This window comes from Salvia splendens, chromosome 17 (assembly GCF_004379255.2).
Source record: "Salvia splendens isolate huo1 chromosome 17, SspV2, whole genome shotgun sequence".
Classification (NCBI taxonomy): domain Eukaryota; kingdom Viridiplantae; phylum Streptophyta; class Magnoliopsida; order Lamiales; family Lamiaceae; genus Salvia; species Salvia splendens.
Genome location: NC_056048.1, coordinates 27,320,449 through 27,338,174, shown reverse-complemented (window position 1 = coordinate 27,338,174; position 17,726 = coordinate 27,320,449). Strand labels below are relative to the sequence as shown.

The window sequence follows — 17,726 nt, the reverse complement described above, 5'->3', positions numbered from 1 at the left end:
AGTTACACATTATCTTCAAATTAGAGAGCTTTTATAGTCGTACATTATCTTGAAATAAAATGGTACAAAGTTGACAAGTATTGAAAGATTGAACTCGTCTCTATAAAGAATACAAGCTACAAGCATTAATTTGATTGATGCAATAAAATATAATGTTTCTAAATCGAGGAAGTATATATTCAAACAAAGGAAGAAAATGACAATAAGCAAAGTAGTCCGTAATATTTGTTTACCAACAACTGCTTTTTAAAGATACAAAGTAACCTCGGCTTGCTTGCGGCCTAGAGCTGCAAAAAAATGCCTCACTACCAAAGAATATTACCCATATCCACACCCTACCACATTTTCAAGCCCGAGCAACGACTCGGGTCACTCCACCACTGGCCCCTTCAACTGCTAGGGAAGCGAGGTACTTGACAAATGACTACTAGATAACACGAAATAGTCCATCGACATGGACATGGAAATCCTCTTCTCACTCACCAACTATCTGAGAATTAGCTCGGGCTCAATAAGACCCCATCGATGGCATCCCAAATGGCGGCATTGGAGGCATTCCCATGCCCATGCCACCCATGGGCGGGGGTGGCTGAGGAGCATAACCCCCTCCCATACCCGGGCCACCCATGCCTGGCGGGGCCGGTAAAGCAAGAGGCAACAACTGGGCGTACATATTCTGCAAAATGAGGACAATGATCGCAACTTAAGTACAAGAACAGATGCAACGACTGATCTGCAAACAGAAATTGTTAGTATTTATACCTGTTGCATGATGACATCTTTCTCCTCGCTTTCTTTAGCCTTCTCTTCCTTCATAGCCTCAATCTTGTCCTTGATTAGCTCATCAACTTTGCCAGAATATTCACGGATGAACTGCAATATGGGGAAGAGTTGGACATGGTTACGAACTTACGTATGCAGCAAGCGATCTCGTTCACAAATTACATGAGTTTTGGTGGCTCTCTAAATATTATGAGCGACCTAGGGATATACGTATTATTAAGGTGAGGAGAGAATATTGTTACCTGTAACAGATAGGGGAAGGCAAAGTCAATCATGTTATTCACCCAGGCTAGTTCAAGTGCGACATCCGGGCGAATCAAATCGTAACAAACAAATAGGCAAGAAGCAAAGCACTCCTTTTTCCCCTACAAATCAACAAAACAATAGTTAAGACACCAGAAATCCAAACATTGACAATTAACTATTTCACATGGCTCCACATGAAAATTTGAAACACATATCTCATGCACTATGATAAGTTGCCACAAACTTTAAAAACAAATTTCAAAATACGAGGTGATTAGCACAAATTAAAACATAGTCAACCAACTGCTAAGAGCAACAAGTATTGTGTCAACCAATTTGTTGGTTAATTACAGAAAAAAAATATGTTGAGAGGTAAAAAGAGGAGATATATTTTATGTAATTCCTAATCATAATATTTTGATAACTTCAGAAAGGAAGATCTTATATGTAATTCAGTGGCATACCTTTTCAATGAAGTAAACTAGCAACTCTTCAGCAAGTTCACGATCACCAGATTGTGAAGCTGTCTCCATTGCATCTTTGTAGAGGTTATCCTTCTTCGACAATGCAATTGACTGCTTCCATCTGCCTGCCTTTTTGTAAATGTAGGCTGCAACACGCCTCATCTCAAGCAGTTCGTGTTTCTCAATCTGTTCAGACAGAGAAAAGATAAGATATTTCAAAAAAATTAATAGGTCACAGAAGAAGTATGTATAATTATTTTAACTCACCTTTTGGGCAAGGCCTATCAGGTCGAAGTTATCATGCAAGTCAATCGATTCATGTAGTCTGTCATAATCTTCTTCTTCTACATAGATCTCATTCAGAGCTTCATTCACTGCAGAGACATTATTGCTCTGGACTGCAACCATATATGGCTTAACAAGACGTAGGTGACCAGCCTAAATGGTGAAAAATGAATGTCCTTAGAACAATATTAATGCTGAAGCTCAAAAGTTCAATACCAAACAATTGCAAAGTTAATAGGCATATATAACACATTAATTCAAAGTGAACCTTTCGCATTATGTCCACAACACGAGTGTGATCCACACGAAGAGCAAGGACATTCAGGACATCATTGATGAGATCTGGGTGCTCTTGCAAATAGAAATGCACGGCCTTGTAGTATAGTTCGACATTGGCAACCTTGACAATAATATCTTTGAATTGCATGTGATCCCAGGCTTCAGGTGAATGGTTCATGACTGTGGTTGCTGCATTATCAAACTCATCGTACTGAATGTACAAGTATGTAAGTTCTTGCCAGTGCTGCTGTTCATCACATGCTCGGATCAGCTTGGGTATATTGAGTCGAGTGGAGAACAATTTGATGTGCTCCATGAGCTTCTCGTGGCGGTATCTGGCATATAAGACACCCAGCTCTGTAAAGATACCCATATGTGCACGTTCTAACCCTAGACCACTCTCCATCAGGGATATTAGCTCATTGAAGCATCCTCTATTCTGATAATAGTCACTGACTTCTTCCAGATCATCCACCTATAAGACCAAGATAATGTTAAAAGGTCCCAAAGTATTAGAAGTTCATAGCTCTCTGATTTTGATAATGGAACCTGATTTTATCTTATGTATACAAAATAGAAACGGTATAACTATAGGATACCTGCACAATGATATTGAGACCACAAATCTGAGCCAAGCGGAACTCCTCAGCATCCACACACGCAAAACAGACTTCTTTCCATGTCTTTGCACTATTAGCTTTGCGAGCTGCATCAACAGCCCCTTGGAACTGCTTCAACTTAACTAAAGTGCAGGCCAGCTTGCCCCAGTTAGATGTAAAAGCAAAGATAATCTTTGCAGCCTCATACAAGGCTTCGTCATACAAGCGATCACCAACATTTGGCAAATTTGCAACATTTGGCATGAGAATAAATTCTTCAATGTCACCCAGCCTCTCAATCTTGGCGTATGCATAAATGAGCTCACTATCCACTTTGGGCTCCTTTGATTTCTGCCTGACCATGAGAAGGTACTTCACTAGGTCATGATAAACATCAGCATCTTCAGCAGCCCGGATCACTTCCAGAAATTGGGTCGCATCATCTGCACGAATAAATGATTCTATCGCATCACTAACTAGGCCTTCACGAAGCTGAGCTTTAGCAACTTGACTCCAAACAGCATCCTCTTCAACACGATAAGCAAATTCAACAGCTCGGTTAATATCCCGAATGTTGTCAAGCAACACATTAACACCCTGGACATTCAAGTTGAACTTCTTGAAAATAGCAAAAGCTTCTTCGTACAATTGAGCATCCACAGCCACCTCACCGACAGCTGGTCCATCAAAGTTATCAAGTCTATTGATATAGTCCATCACCCTAGATGGATCAGCCTTGATTGCTGTCAAGATAAGTAAATTTTGCAGATTAAAGTTCCCACTGAATGCTGAATTTTGAAGAACAATCTTTTCAAGCAACTCAATTAGTTCATGAGGAAGGTCAGCTGTCATAAAAGCTTTAACAGCAGCAGAGACTTGCTCTGGACTTTTGCTTTCAGGCAAAGCAGTAGATACAACTTGATCAATGAGCAGCCTTCTGAATTCATTTTCAGGATCAAGAACTTTGGCCCAGAGATCGCCATCCATTCTTTCAACAACATACCTGAGAAGAAAAAGATGACGGCAGATTAACTTTCTAGAAAAAAGGTACTTAAGTAAGAAACCATAGAATAAAGCCATTAATCACAAACCTAGACTGCAGCTTGAACAAAGAGTTCTTATTTGTGACATTGATGAGTTCATCATCACATTGCCCTCTGCGGTATGCAACAACAGCAAGCGTAGGGTCGCGCTTCTCACAGTACTTTCCCACAACACGTGAATCATAGTACGGATTGGTAGTGAGGAAGTGTTCTGGATTGTTGTTGCTATCTATTATGATTTTACCCAAAGCATTGTGAACATGCACATCCTGGCTTCCTTCACTCACAAGATGCTCCAGAAACTGGGTAAGCAGGCGAAGCCGATTCCTGCACAACAGAGGCCATGCATAAGGATCTCAAGGAAAAACATGCATCCAATAAAAGCTGAGAGAGCAGATAGAGTACCTTTTCTCACACTCCTCCACAAGAGGTTCAACTGGAAGCAGAGAGCGAACAGAAAGGATAAGGCCTTTAATGAAATCTTCTGGGCATTCATCATCTAACAGCTGTCCAACAACTAATGGAGCATTTCCTGGATTCACCTATTCGTAGAAACAGCAAGGTTAGCTTTGCAAGGATAACATAATCTTTGTCCATATGATAATTTTCAACAGAAATACAAACCTTTTGCACATAGCCTTCAATATAGCGGAGCATGTTGTTAGAGTACAAGTAATGCGTGAGGTCAGGCACAAAACCGAAGCGGTCACAAACATTGATTAGTGGACGTGCATCAGGAAGTTTTGCTTCCATCAAAAAGTTCTTAGTTTTTTCAGGATCGTAGAACTCTGATTCTCTTGTAACACGCTCGACCTCTTTAATTTGTCCAGTCTTAGCAGCTGCCTCGATATACTTGAAGTGAATTTCAGGATCCTCACTGCCAGGTAATAAATAATTAGTACACTAATTAGCAATCATGTTGAGTGGAAAGGTCGGCCACTCATGCTAGAAGACTCCTTGTAAATAGATTACCTGGAGCTCAAATATGATCCTAGGAAGAAATACAATCCCTCATATGATTTGAACTGCTCAAAGAGCTTAATGCATGCTTCAACTCCCAGATGTTCACAATATTCCTTAGCAACCTGCATGAAAACAACACAACATAAGACAACTACCACACACCAAGATTTGTTATTAATTTGATTAAATCTTCCAAGGGTAACTTTTCAACACACTTTAGTGATGGAGTATGGAAAAGCGTCATAAACCAGAGTTTTGAAGGGAGTCAAGGGACAAAACATAATAGTACTATGGAACCGCATTTGTAACACTTATCATAGTCATACCTGAACAATTATCTGAAGATTTCCTCTTAAATTAACCAATAAGAGATCCTTCATACACTCCATTGCCCATTCCTTGGAAAGTGTCCCAAAGAACTCCACAAGTGCCTGAAACGATTGGCCATAAAGCACTGATAAGACCAACTTATGACACGGAAAAAATCAACAAATGTTTTACAAACCTGTGGCTCAATTGCATGGGTGTTCACAATGACACGCTTGATGTCAGGCAGCTCAGAGTAATGCTACAAATAAAAGTCAATTGATCAAGACATACATGAATAAATATTTATTCCAAAGAAGAAGAAGAAGAAGATGGCCAAAACCTGAAGTGCCCGAATGTAAAGACCAGCTTTCTCACATAGCTGTGCTACACGTGGCCTGTCATAGTGACTAAACATGCCATTTGCCAAAATAGCATCAGCCACATTTGGAAATGTCACAAGATTTATCTCCAAGACCTGTACAAAGAGAAAAGTGGTCATGCCATGTTCTAGAAAGATTCAAGTAAAATTATGTTGACTAAAAACAGGATGAAATATTAACCTTTGTTTGCAAGAAGCCGTGTTCTGGTAAATTTGGTTTCAAAACATCCAATAGAAAAGCTGTTGCTTCACGGATCAAGTTCCTCTGGTGCAAAAAAAAGTTCATGGCCACATATATATTACCAGGTTGGCTTACAAGAAATAGCAAACTGAGAAGAGGATAAAATATGTTGGTAATGTAAGTCAGAATAGTTTCAAAACAAGACATATACGAACCTGAAGAAACAGATCGGTAATGGTATTATAATCAACAGGACAACCTCCTTCCATTTGAGACATCATCAGAGCAAAATTAACAGCTCCCTGCAGGCACAAAGAACATTATAGCTCCAAATGATAACTACCTAACATTATAAGTCATCAAAAAAACAAGAGTTTTGAAACAATACAAGCACACATCCTAATATAATGAAAAGATCAGAATTTGTTTAGTTTACCTGAGGATCTGCTCGAAGAATGGTTTGCAGAAGGAAAAGATAGTCAGGTGTGTACCCAACCTGTTTCAAGACAAATAACTTTGTTGAGCAGATTAAACAAAGGATAAGACATTAATAGCGAGACCTGGCTATCTTAAACCCAGACCTGTTTCGAGTATATCAAGATTTTGTCAAACTCCCGACGCTCAGCAAAAGCAGCCACAACTTTTGGTGTAGCTCTGGCTTTGATATATATTTTCAGTGCAAGGTCGTTGTCAACAGTCTAGAAGGTTTGACATGAAGCAGATTCGTGTCAGGAAAAAAAAGAGATACGGTTTTTAGGGTAAAGGTAAACAAGTAAAGCAGTAGATACATTAAATCTTTTGAGTTTTCACCTTGACAAGATCTCCAAGTTCCTCACTACATTCCAGTTTGTCTTCAGCCAACCAGTTTTCTAATAAATTTTTCTTGTTCTGGTTGACCACAAGACGAGACAATTCCAAAGATTCAAATGCATTGAGCTTTCCCTTTGTTAAAAGTGTTCCAAAATACTGCAACAAAGGTGGCGTCTGTCCAGCTTGTACAGGAACACTCTGAACCAAACAGAGAGTGCTAACGAATGATATCATTTGAACATTAGTTCCACCAGCTGCACACTAGGCAGTTGGCACTGAGGAAAATCATTGATAGGTAAAGAACATAATGTACCTGAAATTTGGCAACAGTATCAGGTGTCCGAAGGATGCCTTGCGGAGATTCTGCAGCAAGCTCTGCAGCCTCTTTGTACTTTGTCTCAGCAAACAATTCTTGGAAACGCTGAACAACCTGAAAATAAATTGGAGTAATTTAAAATCTATTTATTCCCCAAATTTGACTGCATAAAAAGATGGTGTTGTACCCAGAAATGTCTAGAAAAAAGCATACAAACAAATGCAGGGAGGAAACTAGGATTTTTTTGTTCATAGGCTTGTCAAATAACATGAGGAATGAAGATAGTTGTAACCATCAAACTCAAAGAAAAAAATTTACCAAGTTCTCTGCACCAGGTAGGTTTCCTCTTTTGGCAAGATTTACAGCAAGCTCCAGATTGTTTAACTGCCAATAACCATTTAACCATTAAATTCTTGAAACACGGACAACTTCTCTAAAAAATGATGCTATGTGTAGAAGTTCTGAAGTTGGAAAACGTACTTGCCCACTGACAAATGGGACAATAGTCGATTCATTCACTGTGGCAAGTAAAACTTGGCCACGCCTATTAATTGCATAGAAACCTCCAACAGATGAAGCTTCAGATGTTAGAAATATTGGGTCGGGGCTTATTCTGTTTCTGTATACAGCTGTTGCAGTTTCAAGGTCATATACGAATAGCAGGCCAAGCTTTGTGATCACATATGTCAGGCCATACTTATGGGAAATCTGCAAAAAATGAAATATATATATATATAATAAGCACTGTGAAACAAAAACAAGATGCCAAATGACATGGTTAGCATCTATAAAAGTACTCCAACAAGGGTACCTGCATGGCCACTGGAAAATCATCAGCAAAATCTGGAGGGAAGAAAAGATCAGCCTGCTTCTTGGTGAAAGCTGGTTTTCCTGAAAAATGTTGGCAGTTGTAAGATGAAGAATAAGAGAAAAGGATCATGAGACAGTAGGCACACATGATAAATTACCCAACAACTTATATAGAGAATATATGACAATGACAGAAAACAAGAAAAGAAAGGAAGATAAGTCCACCTGGCTGAGCACCAAGCTCAATAACATGCAACTTAGATGTAGTCTGGCCAGCATTGGAGGTCTTTGTAGCAAAGGAAATTAGAATGGAATCTTTATCATTACCCGGTACCTGTTCACAGTAGACAGAAAGGTATAAAACTAAATATGTTCATTGAAACAGCATATTGTATATCACAAATCCAAAGAAATTAATACATACTCTGATAGATGCAAATGATGCAGCATGTGCTTCAAGGGCTTGGCTACGTTGCTGATCCACAGAAAATAGCTGCATATTTCCTTTGACGAGTTGCGGCCTCTAGAAATATATCATCTTACTATGTAAGTTTTCAATAATAAAGAATAAAAACTTAAAAATAAACCGATAGACAGAAATAAAATAATATCTTATGGTCACTGAAGCACAAAATATCTGCAGTTGAATTCTATTGAACTGAGTCCCAATACCTAAAATCGAAGGGACGGTAAGAGAAAAAGAGGAGTTACATCATTATCCAATGAGCTTAGGCATTATTGTTATATACTTATATGAACAGAACCGAGCTTAACAGCGTGTTAGATAAGAAAGTAAAATTATTTTAAATCCCGTAAAAGGACACAAATGGCTACCACAAGCGCATTCTTCCTTCCAGAAATACTGGCATCTAGTAGTATCTACGATTTGGTTCAACTGATTCAAGGTACTCTTCAAAATTCAAAACAGCAAAACAGCAGCACACAAAGTAAAATCACTGACTTAATCCACAAAGAAGTTCCACGACCAAGTATGTGAACAATTATATTACTCACATAGTCTCACTAGTGGAAAGTAGTGTTGTTATATTTACACTACCAGTTTTGGCATGTAAATAAATGTACATAGAGGTACAACAGCCATCAGACGATGTGTCTGATGAATTAAGATACAAAAGGCCACTATAGAAGAAACCAGTAAGATATGTACTTGTTGAACACATGAATTAAGGTAGGTAAACAATACAACTATACAAGCAAATAATTTATGAGAACTATGATGTACAGACACAATGTAATGCAGGAACCAACTAGAAAGTGTTAACTCTTGATGTTAATGAGAGGTTTTAAATAGAACAGCCAGGAGAGCACATCCAAATCTAAACTCATTAATTCAAACACATCAAACTGTAATAAGAACGCACCTCAGCAGAGCCAGGAGAGATCCCAATCAAAACCAACCATTTTTCAGATGGGTCGCACTTATAATTAATTATCTGATTGTTTGCTAAGTTGGCAGCTCTATCAAACATCTTTGCAGGTTCAGAGTCACCTGATCATAAAGAGATGAAAAGAGAGCACAAAGAGGTAAAAACCAACAAAATTGAAACAGATGCTAAGAATATGACGTCATTACCTTCGATTGACCAGTGATACACTGATGACTGCGTAACTAAACCCAACATCTTAGGTGTAATCCACTTCCAAAATACAACCTATTGAAAAACGTAATATCCAGGCAAATCAACACCTAGAATCTAGCCATGATATAAAACAATATATAAAATGGACCAAAGCCTTCAACAAGTAAGAAAAGCGTACCTGCTCAGGCATCTGATGCGACTTCAGTTTGGCCTTTGCCTCAATGTTAAATATTTGCAAATGGTCTTGTGTAGTTCCAGGGAGTCCGGCTTCAATACATTTAAAGGGGAAAGGCAATCAGTATTGAAACCAAAAAAATAAAAGCATGCCAATTATACAAATGAATATGCCCGAGCATGTGCACCCACGAAACAAGGACTTCAGCAAGATAATACCAATCTAGAACAACAACAGACACCACCTCACTCCCTCATGGCCTCACTACTCAAAATTAGGATAGCCGACTATTGGTGGCTTATACCAGCCATTTTACGACCACTTGACACCCACCAAGATATCACTGACAGGAATTTAGGAAGAAGCAGAAAACTGGTGGAGAAATAAAGAGAGTGAGAAATAATATACAAAGCAGACAGAGTCTACACCCTAAAGAACAAAATCTGCAATCAGGCTCTGCCACAAATGTGAGGCCTTCATGAAATTTTGGTTAGAATTTAGAAAAAGTTGTTTGAGCAAGTAAAAAAGTTCCTACCAGTTCTAATCACTCAACTTCTCGTGTCTTTTGCATTTGACATCACAATGCACAGATGTCTTCATAGAATAATTATGACCAGAAATTCGCAAGCATTAAGACAATAATTAAGTACAAATAATCTTCAGTCTTCTTAACATCAAACCCTGTACTCCGATCCCTACTTTAAGTTAAAATAGCAATCACGATTATCCTTCTTGAGTCCTTGACATAAAATCCTAAGTTAGAGTAACCAAAGGAATTTTTCTTGACATAAGAATACCAAAAAACTCACTTCCTAATTCCTATGTTAATAGCTGTTGACCCTTACTCTTTTAGCTGCTTTGGAAGTTTCCATTAGAAAATAATATTTGATGCTGGGGCATAATAAACCCATAATAATCATAGCATAGTTCATTTCTAAATTCTCTATCGACAACTGCAGCTCATTTCTCATTATATAAAGGTTCATTGGTTCTACTTCAAATATTCTCTATGTATTCATGATTGTTGCTTATCGAAAAACATTAATTATACCAGCTTATGTTAAACGGCAGTTGGGCACGTGAGAGTCAGATATGCAGAGACAATAATATGCCTTTGGCTAATTTGAGTTCACCACAAGTAAGGCAGACTAAACAAGTTATCGATTTCCACATATTGAGGCCCCCAATTGAAATAATTAAAATCAACTCGATACATCTAAATGAAATATAACATATAGAAAAATTCAAAAACCAAAAGAACCAATAAGAACTCATTCACCTTTCAGAGCTAATATTCTAGAATTTGGATTCATAAGAGCGGAATCAGCAGTAATAGGACGCCTCAAAGGCTGATTCGGCATGCTCATATCCACAATAACCACGCTGTTTTGAGGTGCAGTCTCCCGCACACATATAAACTTATCAGATTCCATAGTCACATTTGTGAAAGTAATGAACTGCGGATTGATCCCTATGCTAGTCAGCTGCAATCACCACAAGACACAATAAAAAACATGAATTCCTCTGAAACCAGCTCAAATGAGTCAAATCACAAAAGCCTAAGAACATAATCGATAGATCTGCGATCAAAAGTAAACGAGATTATGTAAAACAATTATTCGGAACTCCGAAGTGATCGACAGTGCCAGCGCATCACGCCAATTGATAATAAAGCCAAATTGAATCGTTTCATCCAATTGAATAGTCAAAGCAGCTAGAAATTGAATCAAAGTTCGAAATTAGCTCGGGTAAACGATCAAACTAATACCGTTAGGGCTTCCTTCATGGTGATCGGTGCGTTTGCGGCCGCCATGACGACGGACGGCGAGTCAAATCCCTCGTTCGGAGCTCCGGATCTGGTCAAGGATCGTACAAATTGGAAGGAAATACGACGGCGCCTACAGGCGCTCTGAGATCTGGAGCAGCGGAAGAGAACCCCTTGAACCCTCTGGTAACCAACGAGAGTGAGATCTAGAGAAGAAAAGAGATGGAGAGAGCAAGTGGAGGGGTGCTTTCTTTCTAGTGAGAGAAACTAAACTAAGAAATGAATTTATTAGTTTTCTGGTTATATATACAACACGCTTTTAAATGATAGAGATCTGATCGTCTGGATTTAATTATTGGAATACTAATTGAAATATTATAAGTTAATCTGCAAATTAATTTAATTTTACAACTTATTGCAAGTGTTTGTTTACCCGTCGGGAGACTTTCAGCCTTAATCCGCATGTCCAGTCGAGCAGGATTAGTCGGATTCCGCCAAAAGACGGATTCGGTAGTGGTTAAACAAAAAAAAGTGTTTGTTTTATCTTTCTATTTGTAGCAATTTTGTCACTTCAAACTTTTTTAATACCTATTGTAGTATAGTAGTTATGATCTAGACGTTTATCATATATGGAAACTTTAACTTGATTAAGATTTTTAGATGAGAACTGAACAATTTAATTTAATTATTAAAATTTTAATTAAAATATTATAAGTTAATTTACAAATTAATTAAATTTTACAACTTATTGCAAACTAGACCCAATAATAAAAGTGTATGAGTTGATTTTTCTATTTATAGCAATTTTGTCGCCTCAAAATTTGTTAATACATTTATAGTTATGATCTGGACGTCTGTCATGTATCGAAACTCTAAATTGAATAAGACTTTTAGAGTATCCACAATAGTCTGGAACAACCACACTATAGTCACGAAAACTTGTCCACAGCCACAAAACTCTTCCGCCACATCATCACAAAATAAATTAAGAAGAAAAAAAAACGGAAGAAGACCGGCGCGGCGGAGCGGCTCCTCACAATAGGCCGCCGCGGAACTGCCGAAGCCACCGCCCCCGCCGCAGCGGGCCTAATGCGGATACTCTTAGATTTTATAGTACTGGTATGTAACATTTGAGCAGATGAGTTGGAAGTGGCGAGATGAAAATATAGCTTCTTGATTGTTTGAATTGCAATTTCGAATGTTCGGATATGAAATTGATAGTGTGTTGCCTCAATGAAAGTTGAGTTTTGATATTTTATGAAAATCTAAGTATCGATTCAATCTCACAAACGATTTATAAGATGTTTATTTATTTGTAATTATATAGATATTAGTATTGCAATTAGTAATCATTTTATGCAGACTTCGTGTGGGCTCCTACATGGACAAGAGCCAGGTGTTAAATCGGGCCCAATTAATCAACGTTGTTTAACGTTAAGGATTTTCAAGTTGGGCCATTGCTCACATATTTATGATTTATTTTCCCAAGAGAGAACAATATATGACCAACCATTTCAAATTTTAAGACAAAAGAAATGTTTTCATGATCACTAAAAATATTTTCATGCATGTAATTGATTACCTTGTTGTTCTAGGTGTGTAATAATGCATAAAACATCAAATTTCAGATACTCGCTCGTATAATCGTATGCATCCATCTTTTTTATGTTAACATAATTTGGGACATTGCCCCACAAAAGATCTCTTTCATTATTAATTTATTCTACCTAATAATTTTACAAATACCACTATTTGGCACATCTTTAATATTTGAAAATAATACTAGTATTCTTTCTCCACCCACAAAACACTTAGCAATAATGTGAGATTCCTTTTTCATGGACTAACACCCATCCAAAATTATTAAAATGTGTATCGCTAAGCATTATGAACGTTTTCGATTTGGCGGATTGAGAGAGTGTTACGCACATTGTAAGGTACATGTTTAATTTAAAATCATAAAAAGTTCGTACGAGCAAATCAGATCCAAAGTGAGTGGTTAAAGAAGCTACCTCTCATGGAAACTGGAATCATCCTAATTAATTTGTTGAATATACTAAAATATTTCCAAATAATTGCAAAATAACACGTTTCCTAGCGAATACCCTCTTTCACAAGAAAGAATCAGCAGCCACAATTGACCATGTGCATCAATGGATGATGACCTACTCATTTACACAATTCATTTTATTCTAACATAAACTTCATTTCCTCCCATCAATAACACGTTTTCATACACACAGCCAATCCCTCACCTTCATCATCAAGCAATCAATTAATCAATCATAATTTTCATAATCACAGATAGAATTTGAAATAAAATAAACCAAATCACAGGTCTGTTTTCCCAAACGACTGTTCATTTGGAAACTCAGACTAATAATCAGTTAAAAAATTGTAGTAATTAAAATGTACAAATTACACCATCCTCATTTCAATGGATTAAATGAACTGAGTTAAATGAACAACCATAATGCTAATGTCATCGAGAGATCCTCTGGTCAGTGACAAATCCGCGAGTTTCTTGCAAGCCGTGAGCGTTTCTGGCTTATCCACGCCCACGTATAGATCACGGACGATGTCCACCGCCTCCTGATTGCTAACCTGCAACAATAGACACGAAAGGAGTCAGCGTCCAATGTGTAGACTGCCCTAAGCAAACGAAGACATGAAGACGATGGATGAAGCTTGCTTGCTTACATTATCCCACAGGCCATCCGAGGCCAGGATCAAGAACTCGCAGTCTGGTCTAATCTTGAATATCTTAGTTTCTGGCTCGGCCACAACCCATTCCTTGAGATGGCGGTCTCCGATTGCTCTTGACACAGCAAGAGATCCGTGCACTCTCCAAACGCCGTGGCAACAGTCCACATAGCCACCCTACAAACAGATTCAAATCTCATCAGCAAACATGGATTGAAACAATTGAGTCATACTCAATGAGATGGAATGCTCACCAGACTCTCGATCCTCTCCCTTTCTTCAACCAACGAAGGGCGGTGATCAACTGTAAGGGCTTCAGCAACGCCTCCACGGCTCATCACAGCACGACAGTCTCCGGTGTTGGAGACCACAAGATCTCCTTTATGAACCAAAGCTGTCACGCAGCACGTCCCCCCACGGATATCTTTCTTCAAAAACTCAGAATCCGTGGCTAGATACCCCTCCTTCACAGCCTCCTCCATCTCGTCGCCTCTCTTCACCACTTCCTTCATTATGTTCTTCTCCAAACGATTTGAAGCAAACTCTGCAGCTCCAGCTCCTCCATGACCATCAAAAACACCAAAAAATGCCTGAAATTTACAGTTATGGCTAATGTTAGGCTATACCAAATCCCCAAAACTCTTTAACTCCTCAATTCACATCTTCAAGCAATCATCAATGAATTATTCATCAACATTAATTCTATATCTACTAAACAGAGATTGCATATCTGAATTCCATCATTTTATGCCATGACCGATAATTCTCATCAATTATAAACGCATCTATCCTTCTAATTTGCCTTAATGTTCATGGATCCAATTACCAAATCAATTCAAATCTCCAGTAATTTCAAACATAATCAATCCATGGCAAAAACATCTCAAAATCACATCTATTAACAAATATCGAAAATTAAAAGGCTTAAAATGGAAATCAACCTGTTTAGAATCGCCATGAATCTCCACAACAGCTGCATATCGATCCTCCAAATCGCCACCTCTTTTCCCTCTTTTGGAGTAAACCGAGTACCCCTCCCCTTCAAACACGACCTCGCTCGACCTATCCGAATCCGACTTCGTTTTAGCTTCCTCCATTTTCAAGCTTATCACGGGAATATCAATCCTCCCCGGCCTTTTCCGCTTCAACACCTGCGGCGCCTTCGTCGCCGCTGCTCCTTCCTCCTCTCCTCCTCCATTATCCAATGGCTGCGCGATTTGCTTGAGGAAAAACGACGACGCAGAAGAGAGCGGCGGCGGCGGCGCGGTGGCAGCCTTGCAGAAAACCGGCGACATCTTTCTCGGCGAAGGCGTGAATATCGGAGAGCTTACTGCTGCTACAGCACAATGCATGATTCTTCCCCAATTTATTAGTCAAATGAATATGATCCTTTTTTTGCGAGTTGATTCAGCCTTTTGCTGTGGGTTTTTCTTCAATTTCAGTGATACTATAAATTTCAGCTCTGAAATTCGGGCTATATATATAGCGTGATGCCGGTGGTGAAGGAAAGCCCGTAAACGTCGTCGTTTCCCAGGTGAAGAGATACATAAACTTTCACGCGCTCGAGTAAGGCGCTTGTAATCACTCGCTAATAAATAAAGACTTTATTAGCTCCATATATTTGGTAATTATTTCATGATTATCTCGATTGAATTGTATTTTCTTCTTTCTACATTAATTTAGAAATTTTTTTGTTAAAAGTATAAGAAATGGTATTTAATGAATTAAGTGGAACATAAAATATGATACATAACAATTAAATATTTTACAAAAATAACATAGAAAAAATATTAAAATATTAAAATAATTAATTTTGTAAAATAAAAACTACAAAAATTGGTTTAGCCCAATCGATTGTTTATTAAAATGCATTAGAAATTCGTTATATTTTAGTTCTTTATTTGCATACTTTACAGAGAGAAAATAAAATAAGACTGCAAAATTTCTTACAATCAAATTTAAAAGAAAAAGAAATTATTATTATTATTATTACATAATTAACCCAAAAAAGTAAAAGTTGAGAGCGTGGAGATTAAATGAGAGTGGGTAAAGCCAGAGGTTCTTTCCAGCAAAAAGCGGTCAACTGAGTGAGGAGGCAGATTTTAATGACTAAATTTTGTCAATGGTCAAACACGCATATTCCGCTGTTTTTACTGAGAATTTTTCTGATTTCTTAATCAAAAAGTATTGCGAGCACTAAATTGGGGAAAATAGAGTAACATATTCATGGATTGAATAATTATTTTGAATCCAATCCAACAATTAAATTTAATTTGGATTTAGACCGAATCTAATTTTACTTTTTTAGAAAGTCAAATTTCGGATCACATCGAATCGTTTCGGATTGATTTCTAAAACCGAAAAAATCCAACATTCCGATAAGAATAAATTGAATTACATAAATTATACACGTGCATAATAGTTAATACCTCTAAATTTTAAATTTGATTGTTATATTATAAATTATTATATACCAATACAAAAGAAGTGATATGAAAATTTTATAATAAATTTTCACATGATTTCGAGTTTTTTTCTTAAATTTGTTGGTATTTAATTTAAAATTTTAATATTTCCCTAAATTGTTATGGAATGATTAGTACAATATGTACTTTATTTTAAGTTAGAAATTCATATTTATAAATTAATTTTCAATGTAAAATGTCAAAAAAAATACGATTATGTATGTATAATTTATGTACATTTATCACTACCAGATATTTAATTTAAAAATATTTTATCAACTAAGTCTAATAAATATAATAATAAATATTTATGTTGGATTTTTTTTATATTTTGCACATATTTCCGTTTGGTTGGAATTTAGTTATAAAAATTCTGGGTAAGATTTAAACTTTCGGATATTTAATATTTATATTTTCTTGAATCACAGCCAATTCAGATTGGGCAAATATTGATCTGAAATCCAAATATTCACCACTAATAAAAGCCATACGACTATACTAATAGTATTATTATTTAGAAACTCTAATATAGAAATGAAATACTAGTTTGACGCGTTATTACATTGATATCTCCTAATATTTGACTACTTATTGAAGAAATCTTTGTCGAGGTTGTTTGGGTTGAATTTTACTTCTAGTTATAAATATGGTCTCTTTATATATTTGCTACTTGTACCAAAATGTGGTCATTATGTCTTTGTAGTAAACTATGATTTAGGGTAATTGATGACATAAAGCTATATTTTAATAGAAGAAGAATAAAGTATATGTCTATTTTAGAGATCAATGTTCTTTTTCTTTTATTTTTCCTTTTTGAAAAGGTGGAAGTCAATGTCTTTTCTTGGACCCAATTCAAAAAAGAAATGCTGTAACGTCGGTCGGTGTCCAGATTTTCATTCTACCATAATATATGCAAATCTTATGATTTATTTACTTTATTGAGATTTAAAATAAAAAGAGAATCAACAAAATAATGCAGTCATGATTCTTACATGTTCAAAGGTACGTATGCTAAATTTTAATAGTCACAATATTATTCATCGTCTAAAACATTTATCACATTTTAATTGACACACTATTTTTTATCCAATATGCCTCAAAGAGAAGAAAAAGTTTCATCACACCAAGTTATATAATAATATTATCCACTGATCTCTTGAACGACATACCAAATACAAACAGAACTCGATCCAAGAATTAGAAATAAAACGAAATCAACGACGGCAGAATCTACACAAGATAATCACACCGATGACATTATGCACAAACATAAAACGTAACATGGTCCATACTCCATAGACATAGCAATAACAATGTTGAACATTCTCATGTTTATACCCAAAAAACCAAAAATTCAATTACTTAGAGCATCTCCAATGGCGGACGTCCGGTCGGACATCCGCGACGGGCGACCGGGATGTCCGCCATTGTAACGAAGAAACTCGGATACGGACGTCCTGTAAGGACGTCGGATGTCCTCGGACGTCCGGGCGACGGGCGGACGTCCGCCATTGTGGCGTGGGTCGGACGTCCGGTATTATTTTTTTTAA

General features: G+C 37.1%; 2 protein-coding genes across 2 annotated transcripts; both read right to left on the bottom strand.

Moving 5' to 3' along the window:
- Positions 1 to 103: 103 nt before the first annotated feature.
- LOC121775523 (clathrin heavy chain 1-like) lies at positions 104 to 11,282 on the bottom strand. The gene is made up of 30 exons (XM_042172603.1): positions 11,012 to 11,282; positions 10,523 to 10,727; positions 9,247 to 9,335; positions 9,062 to 9,140; positions 8,850 to 8,977; positions 7,892 to 7,990; positions 7,693 to 7,801; positions 7,469 to 7,548; positions 7,138 to 7,365; positions 6,976 to 7,041; positions 6,655 to 6,771; positions 6,342 to 6,539; positions 6,113 to 6,229; positions 5,968 to 6,027; positions 5,747 to 5,833; positions 5,532 to 5,615; positions 5,312 to 5,446; positions 5,168 to 5,230; positions 4,989 to 5,093; positions 4,672 to 4,784; positions 4,324 to 4,576; positions 4,105 to 4,241; positions 3,748 to 4,026; positions 2,657 to 3,659; positions 2,047 to 2,532; positions 1,761 to 1,931; positions 1,494 to 1,679; positions 1,026 to 1,148; positions 763 to 873; positions 104 to 676 (listed from the first exon to the last, which is right to left on the bottom strand). The coding sequence occupies exons 1-30, from the start codon at positions 11,054 to 11,056 to the stop codon at positions 509 to 511; spliced, it is 5,124 nt and encodes a 1,707-aa protein (XP_042028537.1). The 5' UTR covers positions 11,057 to 11,282; the 3' UTR covers positions 104 to 508.
- A 1,982-nt stretch (positions 11,283 to 13,264) lies between these two features.
- On the bottom strand, positions 13,265 to 15,147 carry LOC121773371 (probable protein phosphatase 2C 25). The gene is made up of 4 exons (XM_042170216.1): positions 14,653 to 15,147; positions 13,966 to 14,301; positions 13,709 to 13,888; positions 13,265 to 13,612 (listed from the first exon to the last, which is right to left on the bottom strand). The coding sequence occupies exons 1-4, from the start codon at positions 15,061 to 15,063 to the stop codon at positions 13,451 to 13,453; spliced, it is 1,089 nt and encodes a 362-aa protein (XP_042026150.1). The 5' UTR covers positions 15,064 to 15,147; the 3' UTR covers positions 13,265 to 13,450.
- Positions 15,148 to 17,726: the final 2,579 nt, after the last annotated feature.

Bases quoted from the DNA above. Each gene is read 5' to 3' on its own strand.
- LOC121775523 (XM_042172603.1), bottom strand. From the start codon at position 11,056: ATGGCGGCCGCAAACGCACCGATCACCATGAAGGAAGCCCTAACG. The intron at 5,447-5,531 runs GTTAATATTTCA...CTCTTTGTACAG, and splicing joins ACGGCTTCTTGCAAACAAAG to GTCTTGGAGATAAATCTTGT. The intron at 874-1,025 runs GTAACAATATTC...CCCATATTGCAG, and splicing joins CCTTCCCCTATCTGTTACAG to TTCATCCGTGAATATTCTGG.
- LOC121773371 (XM_042170216.1), bottom strand. From the start codon at position 15,063: ATGCATTGTGCTGTAGCAGCAGTAAGCTCTCCGATATTCACGCCTTCG. The intron at 14,302-14,652 runs GTTGATTTCCAT...TGTAAATTTCAG, and splicing joins TTCATGGCGATTCTAAACAG to GCATTTTTTGGTGTTTTTGA. The intron at 13,889-13,965 runs GTGAGCATTCCA...ATCTGTTTGTAG, and splicing joins GGGAGAGGATCGAGAGTCTG to GGTGGCTATGTGGACTGTTG.